Here is a 17,784-nt window from a genome sequence, read left to right as displayed (position 1 = left end):
TGAAACATTTGTAGCTCAAATCTAGTCTTTATATTATGTCTTATATTATTTTTATTTATTAAATAAAAGTTTACAATAAGACGTAGCTATAAAGCAGAAAATGATTTTTATCTTATAAAGTCTCACTCTCACAGACCTCGTAATTGGAGAAGAGTCGGACTCCCTCCATCTGGTGGAAGACGGGGTAGTGACTGGCATCGATCTCGTCACGCCTGTAAACATCTCCAGCCAGTAAGAAGGCATCCAAGCCGGAGCTCACCAGCTCCCTCTGGTGGGCGGAGGTGTGGGCACGGAGCATCGTTTTCCTGGAACATTGACATATTTGTTTAATGACACATTTCTGATATTAAACTAGTTTTAATGTGATGAATCAGATTGACAGATTGCCTGGTTTGGAACATGCACTTGTTGCATTCAAGTCCAAACCCTGACATATCTTCTGATTTTTCCCTTTTTAAAGTATAGCTGAACAGCTTTGAATTGACAAACAACTGAGCAGTTTTTGCTGGATAGTGTGACATATGATATGCTTTGTAAAATAAATTCCTATTAAAAACCAGTGGAAAACATCTCTCCATTTCCAACCAAACCTAGACATCTCCTTAGATTTTGCACTCAGCAGCAGAACAAGTATGAGTCAACAAATTGTAATTGTTTAGGATAAAAAACAGAAAACAAGCAGTGCAGAAAACATACATTTTTATTTACTTACTTCTCAAGTCGAAATGTTTGCTGATTTGAAGCCAACTGAAAAGTCTTGGGTCATTCTTATCCTCTCCTCACTACGTTCTACATTCTGATTCTGACTCTGGTAAATGAACTCACTGCACACTCTACAGTTCTCTACAGAATCAAAGTACTGTACGTACTTACAATGTTGAGGAAAACTTTTTTTTGGCTTGTGACATCTAAAAAAACCAGTGTGTAGTTTTCAGATATCTCTGAACTGTTGTAAGTTTTATCAAAGAGACATTTCCCATCTAAACCTCTCACATAGTTTCATTTAAATGACTGTTTGAAGCCCAAAAGAATAAATTATCTAATATTTATTTAAAAATTTTTTAGAGAAAAATCCTCAAAAAATCTGCATAGATTTGTGTATCAGAGCTCTTCTTCTTCTTCTCTCCCATTAATCACGCAACAACCCCTCAGATTTATCTGGTGACCCTTTGGGTCCAGTGAACTAAGCCAGCTTACTGTACACTCATTGGCCACTTTATTAGGTACACCTGTTATTATACTGCTTATTATCACAAATAGTTAATCAGCCAATCATGTGGCAGCAACTCAGTGCATTTAGGCATGTAGACATGGTCAAAACCACCCTGCTCTGTATCAGTGGTTCAGGCTGGTGGTGGTGGTGTAATGGTGTGGGAGATATTTTCTTGGCTTACTTTGGGCCCCTTAGAATCAGCTGAGCACTGTTTATACACCTCAGCCTACCTGAGTATTGTTGCTGACTGTGTCCATCCCTTTATGACCATGATGGCTACTTCCAGCAGGATAACGCACCATGTCACAAAACTCAAATTATCTCAAAGTGGTTTCTTGAACATGACCAATGACCTCCACAGTCACCAGATCTCAATCCAGTAGAGCACCTTTGGGATGTGGTGGAATGGGAGAGTTGCATCATGGATGTGCAGCCGACAAATCTGCGCCAACTGTGTGATGCTACCATGTCAATACCGACCAAAATCTCTGACGAATGTTTCCAGCACCTTGTTGAATCTATGCCATGAAGAATTAAGGCAGTTCTGAAGGCTAAAGGGGGTCCAACCAGGTACTAGGAAGGTGTACCTAATAAAGTGGCCGGTGAGTGTATATGAAGTGTATTGGCAGCTTCAAATGACCAAAACAGGCGTCCCTCTAAAGGAACATTCTCCTGGGCAATATGCTGCAGTTTTACAAAGAAGAAAGGGGTAAACTAACAGACTTCTGCATCTCGGTTCATGCTCATGTCATTCCTAAAGCTGGTGACAATGCTCAACAGGTCCCTTCCTGAAACTTCAAAATAAAAGCATTTCTGGTTTACACTTGTAATACTGAAATATTACTATCAGTAAATAAGCTATTTGTTTTCTCCCATATTAAACGTAAATAGCATGTTTTTAACATTTTATTATTTTTAAACCAAAAACGTGAATTTCATTATTTAATTTTGAACTTAACAATTGACAACATAAAGTAGGAGCTACAACAGTAACATGCTGCTCCAAACTAATGATCAGTATCAACTGCCTAATAACAAGTAAAATAACACATTTATGTCCGCACAATGACGGGAAGTCAGTGATGGTGCACTGTGGGATACTTTAAGTCTTCTGTACTGTGTTTAATTCTCAGTAGACCTTCTGACAACAACACACAACGTCAGTAGGAGAACACACAAACTCCAACAAGTTTTCAAGACTTTGATTTGTTTTTGTCGAATTTCAGAAACCTGTGAGTGACATTCATCAACAGACCAGCACACTGAAAAGACAAAGAAAAGACATCACTACAGATGCATTGTGGGTGCTGAGCAGCGCCGCTCACCTGTTCAGGTAGTAGTTATCTCCTCGCTTCCTGCTGGGATGGCCGGGCGGGATCAGCAAGCTGTCAGTCATATGATATAAAAGACTCACTTCACAAATCACTGGGAGAATTCACTGACTCAAAACATGTTCAGTGAAATGTTTCAGCAACTACAAAAGAATTCTGTCTTAATAAAGACTCTCCAGATGTTCACATCATTTCAGTGAGTTCACAAATCAAAACTCTCAATATATTCACTCACCTCCTCTGTGAACAGAACTTTGATAGCATTTATTTCTTTCAATTTTATGTGTCTGTGAAAGCTTATGTTCAGCCCAGTCAACCAATCAATCAATCAATCAATCATAAAGCTGCTGACCTGTCAAAGTTTTGCTCCACGGTAACCACCGGGCTCAGGTTGTCATGGACAGAGAAAAGTGGGTTGCCCCAGCGACCAATGTAGGCACTGTGGAGGAATGGAGAGAGCTGTGATGGCTGATAGATTAGCAGACATGCAGCATAAACAAACAACAACAAAGACTGACACAAACAAACAGCTTCACAAAGAATCCACAACCTGAATATATCTTAAAATAGAGAGAGGCATGTAACTAACAGCCACTTAGGCCCTGATCACACAGAAAGTGTTTTAGCAGCTGAAGGCAGCTTTTTGTGATTGTTTTTAATAAGTGATGCTTTTTGCTCACTGTTTTTGCGTTGCTATGCGATCTAGGCACCTGGCACTCTTGCCAGAAGTTGAAAAAACTTCAACTCAGAGCGGAAAAGCGCCCCTCATCATCTCAGCTTTTTCCCCACTGTCAAATCGAATGAATCGAGAGGCGGGCCTTCTGGGGTAGTCTCGACAACAAGTTTACAGTTGGTAAACAATGGAGGAGAAACTGATGGTAGCGGTTGCTGGATACTCAGAGCTATACCACTTCATTCATTTTTGCTATGCTCAGCCTGATGACAGACATCTTGTCCAACTGCCCCAAAATATGCCAGGAAATGGCAATCATGGAGGCAAAGCTCCTGGACCAACTGGTGGTACTCCCCATGATCCATCCTCTTTGGCTCAGGCTTGATCTTTGGCTCAGGGGTTGTGTAAATTACTGTGCTACTGGTTTAGCAGCTAACAATGGTCTGTAGCTTGGCAGCTCATTCTTCAGCTTGGTGGTCGTGAGTGCTTTGTGCTACTGAGTTAGCTGCTAACGAGAGTCTGTAGCTGCGTGGCGCTCATTCTGTACCTCAGAGGATGTTTGCTCTTTGTGCTGCTGAGTTAGCTGCTAACGACTATAGCTGCGCGGCAGATCGTTCTTCGACCCGGGGAGTCGTGTGTGCTTTGCACTACTAAATTTAGCTGCTAGCAAGAGTCTTTCCCTATGCAGCAGCTCATTCTTCAGGTCGGGAGATGTGCATGTATGTGCTTTGTCTTACTGAGTAAGTTGCTAATGAGTGCCTGCCATTGTGCAGCGGCTGGATCTTCAGCTCAGCTCCTTCAGAGAACATGTCTCCAGCATCTAAGAGCAGAGAATACTGCTCATTTTGTCCTAATTTTGAAACCTAATTTTATATACTGCCTTTCTTGAAAACTTTTTGCCTCTCATCCAAGATGCTTGTGGAGTGGCTGTTTTGTTTCACCAATGTACAAATCGGTGCATTCCTGGCTGCGCTGAATTGCATACACTACATTACTCTGCTGATGTCTGGGTGTTTTGTCCTTGGGGTGGACACGCTTCTGTCTCAGTGTGTTACTGGATTTAAAGTGCACAGGGATGTGGTGTCTGAAAATCCTCCTGAGTTTCTCAGTTACTCCTGCGACATAAGGAATGACAATGTTGTTACATTTTTGTGTCGCTTCCTCTCTGTCTGCTCTGGGTCTTTTAGAGGTTTTTGCAAAGGCCCAGTTAGGGTGGCCACAGGTTTTAAGTGCTTCCCTGATGTGTTTCTGTTCCTTCACCTTCCCCTCTGTCCTGGTGGGCCCAATGATTCAGTGTCCTGATGACTCCCAACTTGTGCTCCAGTGGGTGGTGAGAGTCAAACAGCAGGTATTGGTCCATGTGTGCTGGTTTTCTGTACACCTCAATGTTTAGGTTTCTGCCCTCTTTAATGTGTACTGCACAGTCTAAGAGGGGTAAACTGTGTCCTCTGACATCCTCCCGTGTGAATTTGATGTTGGGGTCCACTGCATTAATGTGTTCCGTGAAGGTTTCCAATTCCTTAGTTTCGATTTTGACACAGGTGTCATCCACATATCTGAACCAGTGGCTTGGAGCAGTTACTGTGAAGGTGGTTAGAGCTCTCTTCTTGACGTCTTCCATGTAAAGGTTGGCCACTACAGGGGACACCGGTGAGCCCATAGCACAGCCGTGCACTTGTCGGTAGAAACCCTTGCTGTACTTGAAGTAGGTGGTGGTCAAACAGAGATCCAGCAGGTCACAAATGCAGTCTGGGGTGAATTTGGTCCTGATAGGAAGGAAGCTGTCTTGTAGCAGACATTTCCTCACTGTCTTATCTGCTTCTTTGGTAGGAATGCAAGTGAAAAGTGAAGTGACGTCGTATGATACCATAGTTCCAGCGTTACCTCTTTGGTCTTGTTGGTAAAATCCTGAGAGTTCTGTACATGGTGTGGAGTGTTACCAACCAGGGGAGCTAGGATCATAGCGAGGTGTTTGGGGAGATTGTACGTGACTGAGTTGATGCTGCTGATTATGAGTCTTAGTGGTGCTCCTTCCTTATGTATCTTGGGGAGTCCATAGATGCATGGGATGGCCACACCGGGGTAAAGTTGATAATACAGTGGTCTGTCAATGACTTAGTCCTTTTCCAGTTTTTGTAGATAATCTATGGCCTTCTTTTTGTAGCCACTGGTAGAATCATGCCACAGTGTCTCGTGTGTGGCTGTGTCGCTGAGGAGAAGGAAACATCTTCAAGAAATGCAACCAAGTCCAGTTGCCTACAATATAGCACTATAGCACTTGCCATGACCTGGATGACTGAGAATCTTCAGCGACAACATTTTTAATTATTCAGCTTTGGCTGGGTGGTTAATAATAAATTTTTATGTGGTGTGACAAACTCATTACACCTTTATTTTTGCTTTGACCAGACATTAATGAAAGTATCTGTTGATCAAGTTTTCATGCTGTTTGAAAATTATCTAGCAGCCCTCAGGTGTCCTCAGAGTGTGCTGTCTTGCTGCTATCAGAGCACACAGGCTTTTCTAAAGAGTAAAGTTCACGACCTGTGAAATGGCAGAGCCATAAACCACTGTCACACAACACACTCAATGACTACTTAATGACTTATTAATGCAGCATTGATACGCCCGCTGCTGTGCGAGTTGGTTTTTTATGGCGAGTGTGGAATATAACCAGCAGCGTAACAATATTTTACTGCAGCAAACTTTTACACCCGACCGTCCCTGAAGACACATAGAGCCTGCGGAGAGAGTCAGTCAGCAGTTTGTACTTCGAAAATACAGAAAGAGCTCAGAAATATGAGATGTAGAGACACAGCAGCAGCTGATTTAAAGCACAACCTGGGTTTATTTGGAAGATGAGAACACAGACACACTGAGGACATTAAACAGGGGGTCGTGTGAACATTCACACCTCAAGTGTGAAGATTCACATATAAAGACAACAATAGAACATTTTTTAGCTCACTGCAAATCTGACATAGTCAAAGGAATACACCACCTCCCTAATGACCATTTGTATATCAATTATGCACCTCGTGTTACCTTGAATTCATGAAGAAAACTTTGTCCATCTCACATGACTCCTCAGTGAACCAAGAATCAAAAACAGTGAAAGTGAATTTAAGTCATAGGGGTCCACATGTAACAACAACAAAACTATATCAAACATCAATTTACAAACTCCCACACAACTTGTGCAAGACTCATTTATCGTATGCTCAGTATTTCACAGACGGCCCTTTTTGATAGAGAACTGCTGAAAATTAATCTTATCTATGCTCTCTTCAAAGCCAGGCTCCACTGACAAAAACAATAATTTCAGCTCACTGAATATAGGAGCTGCTGGTCTACCACTGCCTCGATCAGTTTGTCTGTATTATTGTGTGACTTTGGTGGATCTCTAGTTAGACTAGCACAATATCAGATTTTCACACGATTATTATGGCCTAAAGAGCTCATGATAATGATATCATTGTGATATCTACAGAAAATTTGGGGGGAAAAAATGCTTTCAGTCATATTCATCTTAATCTTTGTTTGCTGTGTGTTTTGTTTATTGACACAAATGAATTACACTCAAAATACTAGTGCAGGGAGGTGCAAAGAGAGTCTGTAACCATAACTGAGCAATGAGCAATTAAACTTGATGAATGGTGAGAGGGCAACGAACAACAAAGCGAGAGCAGAAACAAACAGGAATGATTAAAGAGGGGCTGCATTATTTACACAATAATGGGACAACTTTGCCCTCAGCGGGCCGTGTCGATTCCTGTCGGAACTGACGGGGGCAGTATACACGCGTCAGTCTGTGCCGACGACGAGCACCGAAGAACGCCTGTTCTCCATTGTCTTTGCTAGAAGCAATGGCTTCTACAAGTGCTAGAGCTTAGATCAGGCCCAAAAAATCCAGCCTGACCCCACCCAAGCACGTGCATGTTCTGTCAGAGCCTGGCCCGGCCCTTTAACTGTAATTATGAGCCCGAGCCTGAGCCCGGTTTAAACCCGACGTTTTTTAAGGATACGAACGTGGACATTGAAGGCTGAGTCTCGTCTTTCTTTCCATGGCAGGCCTTCATCATGTGCCTCTTAAGTGTTGAGGTCCCCGTCTTTTTGCTGTCATATACCAGCATTGCACTGCACTTGGTACACTCGACGAAGCCGACACACACACGTTGTCACCATCGATCACTCACATGTGTGTGGCCAGTGGCGCCATCAGCGTCAGAGAATCGTGGAAATTCTCTGGTATCGGTATCGGCTACTGAAATACGGGTATCGTGAGAAGCCTAGTGAGATATAATGTAAGATATATTGGTTATCATCAATACCAAAATATTGGAACACCCCTAATCCCAACAAATCTTTTAAAACATCAAAGTCACACAAAAACACAAACAAACTGATCAAGGAGATGGTAGACCAACAGCTTCTGTGCTCAGTCAATGGAGTTTGGTTCTGATGAGAGCATATATAAGTTACACTTTGGGTTCAGTTGCCTGTCACAAAGGGCTGTCTGTTTTGAAGTACAGAGCATACCACTGGATAAATGACACTTGCATTATACTTCACATGTTGTATGAGAGCTTGTAAATTGATGCTTTGATATAGTTTTGCTGTTGTTAAACCTGAACCCCAATAACTTAAATCCATCAAAAAACGTATCTGTTTTTTGGAGTCTTTGTTCACTACAGAGGCATAGAAGAAAAAAAGTTTTCTTCAAGAATTCAGTACAACACAGTGTGAGTAACTGATATACAAATGGTCATTTTGTGGCTGAAGTGTTCCTTTAATGAGAGTCTACAGTCATGCTAGGAGATGAGAGAAGGTGCACTGAGGCACAGTGGTGCTGTGAGCTAAAACATCAGCATGCTAACATGCTAACAATGACAATGCTAACATGCTGATGTTTAGCTGGTATTATATTCGCCATGTTTACCATTGTAGTTTAGAATATTAGCATGCTTACATCTGCTAATTAGCACTAAAAACAAAGCCAAGGGTGAGGGGAATGACAGCAGTTCTGCAGGTTTTGGTTGTTCATGTTTGTTCTGCTTAGTACCAGTGATTTTTCAAGTATTGTTGGTCAAAGATTTGATATTTAGCAGGTAATGGTGCCAAGTCTGCACTTAACACAGTGGAGGACCTCATCTTTACTCAAAACGTACCTGTAGAAGTGAGCTTTGATACGTTCCTTAATCAGCCATAAAGGATGATGAGATTGGTTGTGGAGGTTACGTCCAACTTTGGCCAAGATCTTTGGTGTGACATTGGTGAAGTCATCGCGAGGATAAGAGTTGCCCAACACCTCCACCGAGTCCTGTCCAATCACATGCTGTGGGGCGGGTCCATCTGTGCTGAGGCGTCTGCACGATGCTGCCCTGCCACTGGCTAAGAGGGTTGACAGGCTGCAGCGGTGGACCCGAGGGAGGCGTGGGGACTGAAGGAGAGGGAGGAGCGAGGACGCGGAGGTGTTGCAAAGTCTCATGATGACTGGTCCATGGAGCTGCAGAAAGAGAGACATTAGAAGTTATAATAGCATTAGCATTAGCATTAGCATGTGCCTGCGGGATAGAAACCCACAGACATGAAGGGGAGAACTAAGACAGAGGATTTTTTTTTAAACATTTCACATTTCTGTTTTGTTTAACATTAATTGTTGTTACATTTTCGTTTTTTAAGGTCTTGACATGTTGTTATACCTGTAATAAATGTTGGGTAACATTAGTCATGTGAGTGTGTGACTGACAGGTGCAGCAGTAGTGTCATGACAAACAAAGAGAGGAGCTAAGTGAATCAATATGCTGCATGCAGCGCTACAATGAAATGAGATTTTACCTGTTTAAAATAGCCAAATTTGAGTGAGAAAAGTTGCAGTGAATGGACAGAATTGCACACTTGTGTAGAATGCACAGGGATTGGCTGAATTTGCATTACTTGTTGTAAGTGCAACATTCCAGAGAGACTGCAATATTCTCTTTCTTTTAACCCTGTTTTTGGTCTCCACCAACTCCTGAGGAAAATATTTGTCTCTTTAGCTGCTAAACGCTCCACCATGTTCGACAGCTAGTCTCTAACTGTGTCTGTCTGCAGTTTGCTGCTGAGCAAAGACCAGTGTCAGTGCTCGTCGATCAGTCAAAGAGGCTCAGATTCATCATTTCGGTTGGACAGCGGAGAGGGAAATGAGCAGGGTGTGAGTCGGAGAGGATCATAAAAACAAAACACAGCAGCTTCTCAGTGGAGGTCAGACGAGGTGACAGCTACTAATTAGCTTATAATTGCAGAAATGGGCAAAACATCAAAAGGTTAGTAGATGTGCTTTGTTTCATGTTTTCCTCCCTGTTCTTTTCTTTCTTTCTTTCTTTCCATCATTCAACCTCTGACAGAAGACAAGACAGTCGCCCTTTTATCTGTCCCACTCAAATATTTGTCCACACACACACACACACACACACACACGCACGCGTGCGCACACACACACACACACACACCCCTGAACAAGACAAAGGGGTGTTGCATTGCAGTGGCATTGCAGCAAAATGGATTATTGTTCCTAAATCCATGAAGCTTTTACCTCGGCTCTGCTGCTGGTGTCATATTATACTGGACTGGACAGGGCAATGCTGAGGTCACACACATACACACACACATACACACACATACACATACACACATAATACAAAACTGGTTCTTGGGTAATGGGACATCTGAAGGTCATTCTGACTTTAACAAGAACATAAAAGTAAAGTATGTAGAGGCATAATTTGAGCTGACAGCAGTAAAAGCACAGACAATGACCCCTACAGGCTACAATGATCTTTACACCCCACAATATGTTGATAGTTGGAAAGACGGACTCAAGATTTTTTTTTTTTTGTGAAATCCAAAACTTTCTCTAAAAAGCATGAATATGTTCAGTAAAGGTCACGGCAACTCTGCCATTATTTGTCTTGTGTACAGAGTTTATAATTTGTCTGAAGACCGGCACTAAAGCAAAGGTCATGTAAAGACCAACATAGACAGAAGTCCTCTGTAGAGCACTGATGTGTTAACAGGGTTTCCTGCAGTGGAGGCGGGACACATCGCCTGAAACCAACACCACCTCTGCTAACAGCATAAAAATGATTACACTATATAAGGTATAACATCAACCACTATACCTACTTTATAATGGTTAGAAAAGAGGAGCAGGACATCTCTTCATGTAACAACTAAAGTGACTTTTACTTCCTGTATGGCAACAACCTTGTACATCTGAATCACCCAGAGAGCACACTTTGTGCTGATAACTATTAACATGTGTTGTAAACAGTTGGATGTCAACAATGTAATCTTACATCATGTGACTGTTCAAACCAAGTCACTGGAGGGAGGGGGGGGTGATATTTAATGAGTGTCACTTTTAGCCATCTTTTTGTTCTTTCAGTAGAATTTTCCATCAGAGCTGGAAGAGTTTCACACTTACAGATTTAGAGATTTTAGAAATCAATCTATGGAGTCCCACAGGGAAGTGCTTTGTGTCCCCTTATTTTTCTAACACGTGAATAACTTTATCCTACTTGTGGTGACATTTTAATTGTAAGCTAATAATTCTGGTCACAAGTAACATCTTACAGTTATTCTTTAGATGTTTGACTTTGAGCAGTTTTATTGATAATGATTTAAGTACTAATGTGTGAATTTAATCGCAGTATAATGTTGTTCGGTCAGCTGACCTTTATCTTTATATCAAGGACCACAATGGGCCTCCAATTTGTGTAAATGTGTGTGACTCTGGCTCAATCCAAATACACCCCTTGCCCCTCCCACTCCTGAGGACCTGGAGGACCCTGATACACCAAGCCACCGGTCAGCCAAAGTTCATCCCCTGGGGAACATGAATATCCACAGCCGATTTAACTGAAACAAAGCAAGTTGTTAAGATTCCTAATTGACAACCTAACCAACATTTACATTACTGTCAGTAACTCATTTCAGTGTCATTTATTTATTTTTCAAAATGCCAACGACTTTACATATGAAAGAATAATTATCCAAAAAACATACATACACCATACACCGTATTCCCAAATATGCTGCTATTTTCATTTAGGGGCAAACAACAACAACTAATTAATCGCCAACCAAACAGAAAGGTCTTTGAATAAATATTTCATGATATTTTTTGTTGCAGATATCATTTCATGCATCAAGATACACACAGGATTATGTATGTAATTTTTAGACTGATCATTTTCATATAAAAAAAAATATGTCAGAAAACAGTATAAAAACATCCATAACACTTTACCAGGGCCCAAGGTAACATCTTGAAATATGTCTTTGTGTCTGCCAAACAGTTCAAAGTTCAAAGATGTTCAATTCATATTTAAGCAAATCAGAGAAAAGCAGCTGTTGTTAAAGAAGGTTTGTCATTTTTGCCTTTGTTTGTCACATCATTTCAGCTCTAAACAATCTTGTACGTCTGATCAAAGACCATCAGGATTAAAACTTTGATGACCAAATCTTCAATAATAATTCAAAACCCATGCAGCTGTCACAGTGCAGTGACAGACTCTGTGGACCTGAGAAATGCCTGATGGTCTGGAAAAGGTGAAGAAGCCCTTCATCTTACATGATGAGAAAAGGTCATGTGACATTTCCAGACAATATATAATTCGACCTGCCGTGGTGTACGTGATCCTGCAGTGTTGTGCAGCTGGGTGAAGGTTCAGACCGATTTAAAAGACACTAACTGAAATATAAAAAAATAAAATATCTCATCTCCATCTCAGCTCCTCGTTTCATCTCATTGGGAGTGACTTCTTCCCAGCATGTAATCATCACCATATGTCTGTTCCCATGGTACCAAACACCACCACACATGCACATATGGACGCCAACGCACACGGACACACATGTTCAGTAAATACACACATAGTGTATGTCTGATAAACTGCAGAGAACTGGAGCTCAACAAAGATGGAGACACAGAGTGAAAACCGAAACAGTGATTTGTAACAGACAATTGATGTTGTCTAGCTGATCGGGCCATCAGATCAGAGCACATATATTTTGATATTTAATTTGGAGGACTTGTTGGTCTTTTAAAGGTCCAGTGTGAAAGATTCGGGGGAATTTAGTGGCATCTAGTGGTGAGGATTTGCAGATTGCAGCCACCTTTGGATTATTCAGCTCCCAGTGACTACTTACTGAACAATGAACACTGAGGGAATTCTAACTAGGAGAAGTTTCAGCTGGTTGCAATATGAATTCCTCACCACTAGAAGCCACTAAATCTCCCAACATCTTACACAATGAATCTTTAAGATCCACAGGTTCAGGAGGTTTTTACCAGGAGGCCTAATTTTTCACAGAGGCCTCTTCCTCTCCAAAACAAACAGCCCAGGTGATTTAAACTGATAAATGCACTGAATAAAGCAGTTTCGTCTTTACAAAAATAAATACAACACAATACATTGTTTCTGATAAGTTTGGTTTTAATTAGTAATTTGATGTTAAAAAAGGGAGATGCAGGTGATGATTGACAGCTGTGTGTGCCAACTGGTATGCTTACCATCAGTGGCGCTAGTCGTGACTGGTTGGACAGGTGTACAGATGGAAACTCAATACCAGCAGCAATTACATCTACGCAGACTCTGGCTCCAAATGATGTCACCACTGCGCCAGATGGCAGGAGAAGTATCAGGATATTTTGGCTTCATTTTTGTATAGAATGGGTAAGTGGAGATGTGTTGTCCATCTTAATATATTGGCTCTTTTGCCAATATCCAATATGCCGATATATAACAACTCATTTGACCAATAACCGATGCTGATATCAATGTATCTACCTTTTTCCCTATTATTTCAGTGATCATCAAGTCTCTTCTTCTGACATGCAGATACTATTGTGCATCCCTAATACAGTCCATGGTTTTTCCATTCTGGGCTACTGTAGAAACATGTTGGTGCAACATGGAGCTCCATAGACGAGGACCCACTCCCTATGAAGCTATAAACGGATCATTATAATGTAACAAAAACACAACGATTCTTATTTTTAGGTGATTATACACTCATGAAAACATATTCAATGCATAATATTCTATTTACATGATAGTATTCATACACTATATATCCCCCTAATTCTTCACACTGCTGACACACTAGGGTGGAAAAATGGAAATTGTGGAGGTAACAATGTAACCCAATATGTTTCTCTAAAAAACTGTTTGCTCTCTGGCTTGCTGAATGCAAGAGAGGCCTGAAGCTGTATTAACAGACCACTCCAGCAGCAATCTAACAGCACTATAAATAATATTTATTAAAGACAGCAGAAACAAAACAATCCATTTTGCACCAGGACTGTAGTGTACTGGTTTTTGATTTAGCTCTGGAAGTTGAATTGAGAAATACTGTTGGAGATGAGGATGGTGTGCTGTCATGCTGATTTAATCACGTTCTAAATGTCTAATTGATTGATCAGATTTCCTGGTTGCATTTACTCCTTGTATAATATTCTTTGAAAGAATGAACTTATTGCTTTGAGTTGAGTTTGTATGTTGTTTTTACAGTAACATCTTGTGATTCTAGACTGATCTGATTGAAAACTTTTGTGTTATCTCTTGTTGTCACTTTTTTCAGTTTTAACTATTTAAAGTCAGAACATCTCTCACAGCTTTCATAAACAACAAGCTGCAGAATATTAACTCATTTCAAAAGGTCAGAGGTGACACAGACCTGCCTGTGACCCTGAAAGCATTAGATCTGACAGCAGAGCTGCAAAAAGAAAACAGAGTCGAAGGGAATCAGAGAGATTTTTGAAGAGGAAAACGATCACATGGATTTTTTAAACACAGAGTGGTGAGGATGAGCAAATGAAAATATTAGATCAGATCAAACTTTAATGAGTCCGGCGGGGGAGGCTCTGGCTTTTGGTTGTTTATTGGTGAAACTCTTTGCACGTCTCCGCTCATATCTGTTTTTTATGTGTGATGACAGAGCTGGGACTACATGAAGCACGAAGCTGCCACATTTATTAATTTTCACACTTTCACTTTTAAACCCAGAACATCTTCACTAAGTATGGCTCAACACAAAAACACAAGATGACCTTGGAGTGGTGTCTGGTACAGTCAGTACTGAGGTTTTGTTCTCACTGTGATAGAATATAGAGGACCAGAGGTGACTTTATTCAAATGACTCAATCTATAAACATGTGGCACGAATATTTAAAAGTCAAATGTTTATTTTTATTTACAACTATGAAACACTTTATTACTCTGCCACACATTAGAACCTACACTGGTCTCTACAGAACAGTTGTGCATGTTCTAAAATCCTTAATGTGAGCATTGGCTGCTTTTCTCTGTTTATAGCTGAATATCTTTGAGTTTTGTTCTCCTATCAAACAATACAGGACATTTTAAAATGTCAACTGGCCATTTTTTACAATTTTACTAAACAATTAACCAGAAAAAAATAACTATCTACAGTGATGATATTTATGGGTGTGTTCATAAATCCAATCTGACACGGATCATCTAGTTCTATTCTATTTCTACATGAATTTACGAATGTTTCACTCCACTCTACACTCTGTTGCTCTGTCTCCTGAGACAGATTGCCCAGGGTGCGCTCTGCCTCTCAGAGAGCGTGGTGCTCTGGGAAACTGAACGGGACATTCCAACAGTGCTTTGAATTTACAAACGGTCCAGTTTGTGCCAGTTTGTGAGTATATCCAAGCGCACCCTCTATGTTAACAAGATGAGGTCAAAACCTTTGTCAGGACCATGTATGAAAGAGGGCTTTTAATTTGAAACGGAAGTGGCGGTATTCACTCAATCATGGACTATGCCCCGCTGTTGTGGTCAAGCCCAAAATTTCATGCATCTTAAAATGAAGAACCATACATTAAGACATAGTCACACAGCAGAAGGGAGCTGCTTTCTCTGGAGCTGTACCCACTGATCATTGAAGACAACCCTCCTCTCTTCGGCTCCAGTCGTGGGGATGTACATCTTACATTGCCATTATCAGAGCAAAGTTTCTCCAATGATGATTGTTTACAAAATGTCCTATGGGTGCTGATTAATCAACCAAACCAAGTAATTGGTCTCTCGTCATGTCAGTGGAGGCACTTGTCCCAACATAACAGGGTTATTGCACAGAGGTTGTTCCTGACACTGTGACTGTTGATAAGGGTTTATCATAGTGGTGGTCTATGGAGAGAAGCTGTTCTTGTGTTTGGGTGATGTTAGTTACCAAACCATAGCAAACACTGCTAACACCTTAGCAACCAACAAGCTAATGCACAGGAAACACTTGTAACACTGAGGCGACTATTTAGCATCCATCTGTTTGGCAATGTCTCACTAGGCAGAAACAGATTATTGGGGACCATACAACTTTAAGAAGTGTACACATTGACATAGCAACATCAGATTAATGGGGGAGGCCCCAAACAGCAACTTCAGGTTATTGTTCATCTGTAAAACCTCCTGATTCAGATCCTTCTCATGACTCTTTAAAGAGCTAACTTGAGGTCTGTGTTCATGTAGTGATCCCCCAAACTTCATCACTGCATGTCAACGGGTCACCTTCGAACCATGAGTCATATTAATACAGAACCAAAAAGAACTAATAGAGGCGTCAGGTATGAAACATGACGGATTTATGTGCAGCAGAGGCAGATAGAGTGTAAGCAGCTCTGGAGGAAGTGAAACATGATTCATCATGTGTGAAAGTTGCTGAGAAAATCCCTTGTTTTGTTGCCAAGAAGTTGTTCTGACTAACCAGCATGGCACCAGCCAACAGTGAAGCTGTGATGTGACTTCTGACGCTGCCAGTCAGCTAAAGGTGGCAACAGAGACGCCGCCAAGGACAAGCTGCAGCCTGCCATCCAAAATATAAAAAAAAAAACACACACACAAAAAAAAAAACACACCCACCACATGTCAAAAAGATGGAGAGATAAACTTGTGTCTTAAAGTGAAACAAAGCTCCTCAGCACTGTTACTGTGTGGATGTGACAGAAAAATGCCAGACTCTGCAGGAAATGTGATGCTTCAGACAAACACAGCCGTCGCAGAGGTTACAGTGCCACATAAGACGCACACGCAGGTGAGCGCGATGGAATGGATGCTGCTTAGACGTAAACTCCAGACAGACGCACACACACACACACACACACACACACACACACACACACACACACACAGACAGTTTTGGCGCAGAAGGATTCATTCAGCCTCTAAAAAGTGACACACTGATAGAAAGAGGTGATAAATTATATACTGCAGAGAGACAGAGGGGGAGACACAGGCCTGTAGAGATACTGTATATGTATACACTGTATCTAAGTCAGCAACCTGTGCCGACGGCGTCACAGGGCTAAATCCAACCTGTACTGCATTTATAATCAATCAGTAATTATCAACAAAATATTATATTTATAAACAGCCTAACGGAGGCACTAATGTCTAACAGGCTGTAAGCCAAGCACAGCATCATGTAGCTCTTCCATTGTGAGCTGAACCTTTGTTGGATGGCGTGTTTCTATTTATATGTGTCTTTGACAGTGCCACAAATGACAATACATGGCCGATTCATGAAGTTAGGATGAGGAATTATCTATCCAATACTTTATTATTTTATTACAAAAACCTAAATAAGGTGTCAGCTGGATGGAGGAAGATCGCCAGGGAGCTGAAAGTTTCTGATGAGCTAACTGATCCTCATTGATAATACTCGTTTGCTGTTGGGACAGGGTGTCATTGTGTTTGACTTGGGAGCAGCGACACTTTGCAATATTTGGTATACCGGTTTGGTCCAGTGTTTGGCTTAATATCAAACCAGTGTGAAAATTTTTACACTGGCCCAACCCCACCCCCTAACAGAACCATGCACCATGCCTTACGGCAACATCTGCTCACGAATGAAGAAGAAGAGGAAGATATACTTTATAAATCCCTGAGGGGAAATTCAATTTTCCCTCTGTAGTCATATACACACAGGCCCAAACTAAAAACATATGCAAAAACAGGACCTATACAAGCATTAAATGGAGAGATGTTAGAGCAAGGGGGCTGCCCATGGACAGACACCCTAAGCGGTTGGGGGTTCAGTGCCTTACTCAAGGGCACCTCGGCATTGCCCATCCCTATGGACTGAGCTACCACCACCTATTGTCCAAGGAACGTGACAAAGAGCATCTAACTGGCCTCCAGATTCTCCAGATCACAATCTGATTGAGCATCTGTGGGACATGCTGATACGCCACAGGTAGGGGAATCCTTAAAACAGACTTGGCCCTGACCTGTCGAGGCATGAACACAGAACCTTTGGAGGGGGCCTTGCAGTGTCTAGCAGTAAGGTGTTAGCAGTAGATCCTTTAGTCCGATTTCCACCATAAATTTTCAGTATGGTGCCTTTAGAACCAAATGTAACGGACGGACATGTACCTAGACCCTGGATGGGTTTAGCATTTCCTCTGCAGTCAGTACTCTTAAATCTAGGCGGGTTGTTGTCACTCACTGCTCCGTCCAGCTTTCATTGCATTTCCTCTTCAACCGTGATGCAGAGGA

General features: G+C 41.5%; 1 protein-coding gene across 1 annotated transcript in view; it reads right to left on the bottom strand.

Moving 5' to 3' along the window:
* The window catches only part of fars2 (phenylalanyl-tRNA synthetase 2, mitochondrial), a 244,645-nt gene that overhangs the window by 167,868 nt on the left and 58,993 nt on the right, over window positions 1-17,784 (bottom strand). Inside the window, exons 3-6 of the mRNA XM_049565812.1 lie at window positions 8,386-8,723; window positions 2,897-2,983; window positions 2,539-2,598; window positions 137-305 (exon numbers count right to left, since the gene is read on the bottom strand). Of these exons, the coding sequence (XP_049421769.1) occupies window positions 137-305; window positions 2,539-2,598; window positions 2,897-2,983; window positions 8,386-8,705 (636 nt within the window). The 5' untranslated portion in view covers window positions 8,706-8,723. The remainder of the gene's footprint in view (window positions 1-136; window positions 306-2,538; window positions 2,599-2,896; window positions 2,984-8,385; window positions 8,724-17,784) is intronic.

The sequence above is a fragment of the Epinephelus fuscoguttatus genome, linkage group LG21, assembly GCF_011397635.1.
Source record: "Epinephelus fuscoguttatus linkage group LG21, E.fuscoguttatus.final_Chr_v1".
Taxonomy (NCBI): domain Eukaryota; kingdom Metazoa; phylum Chordata; class Actinopteri; order Perciformes; family Serranidae; genus Epinephelus; species Epinephelus fuscoguttatus.
Note: the sequence above shows the minus strand (reverse complement) of the source record. Positions and strands in the feature narration are given on the sequence as shown.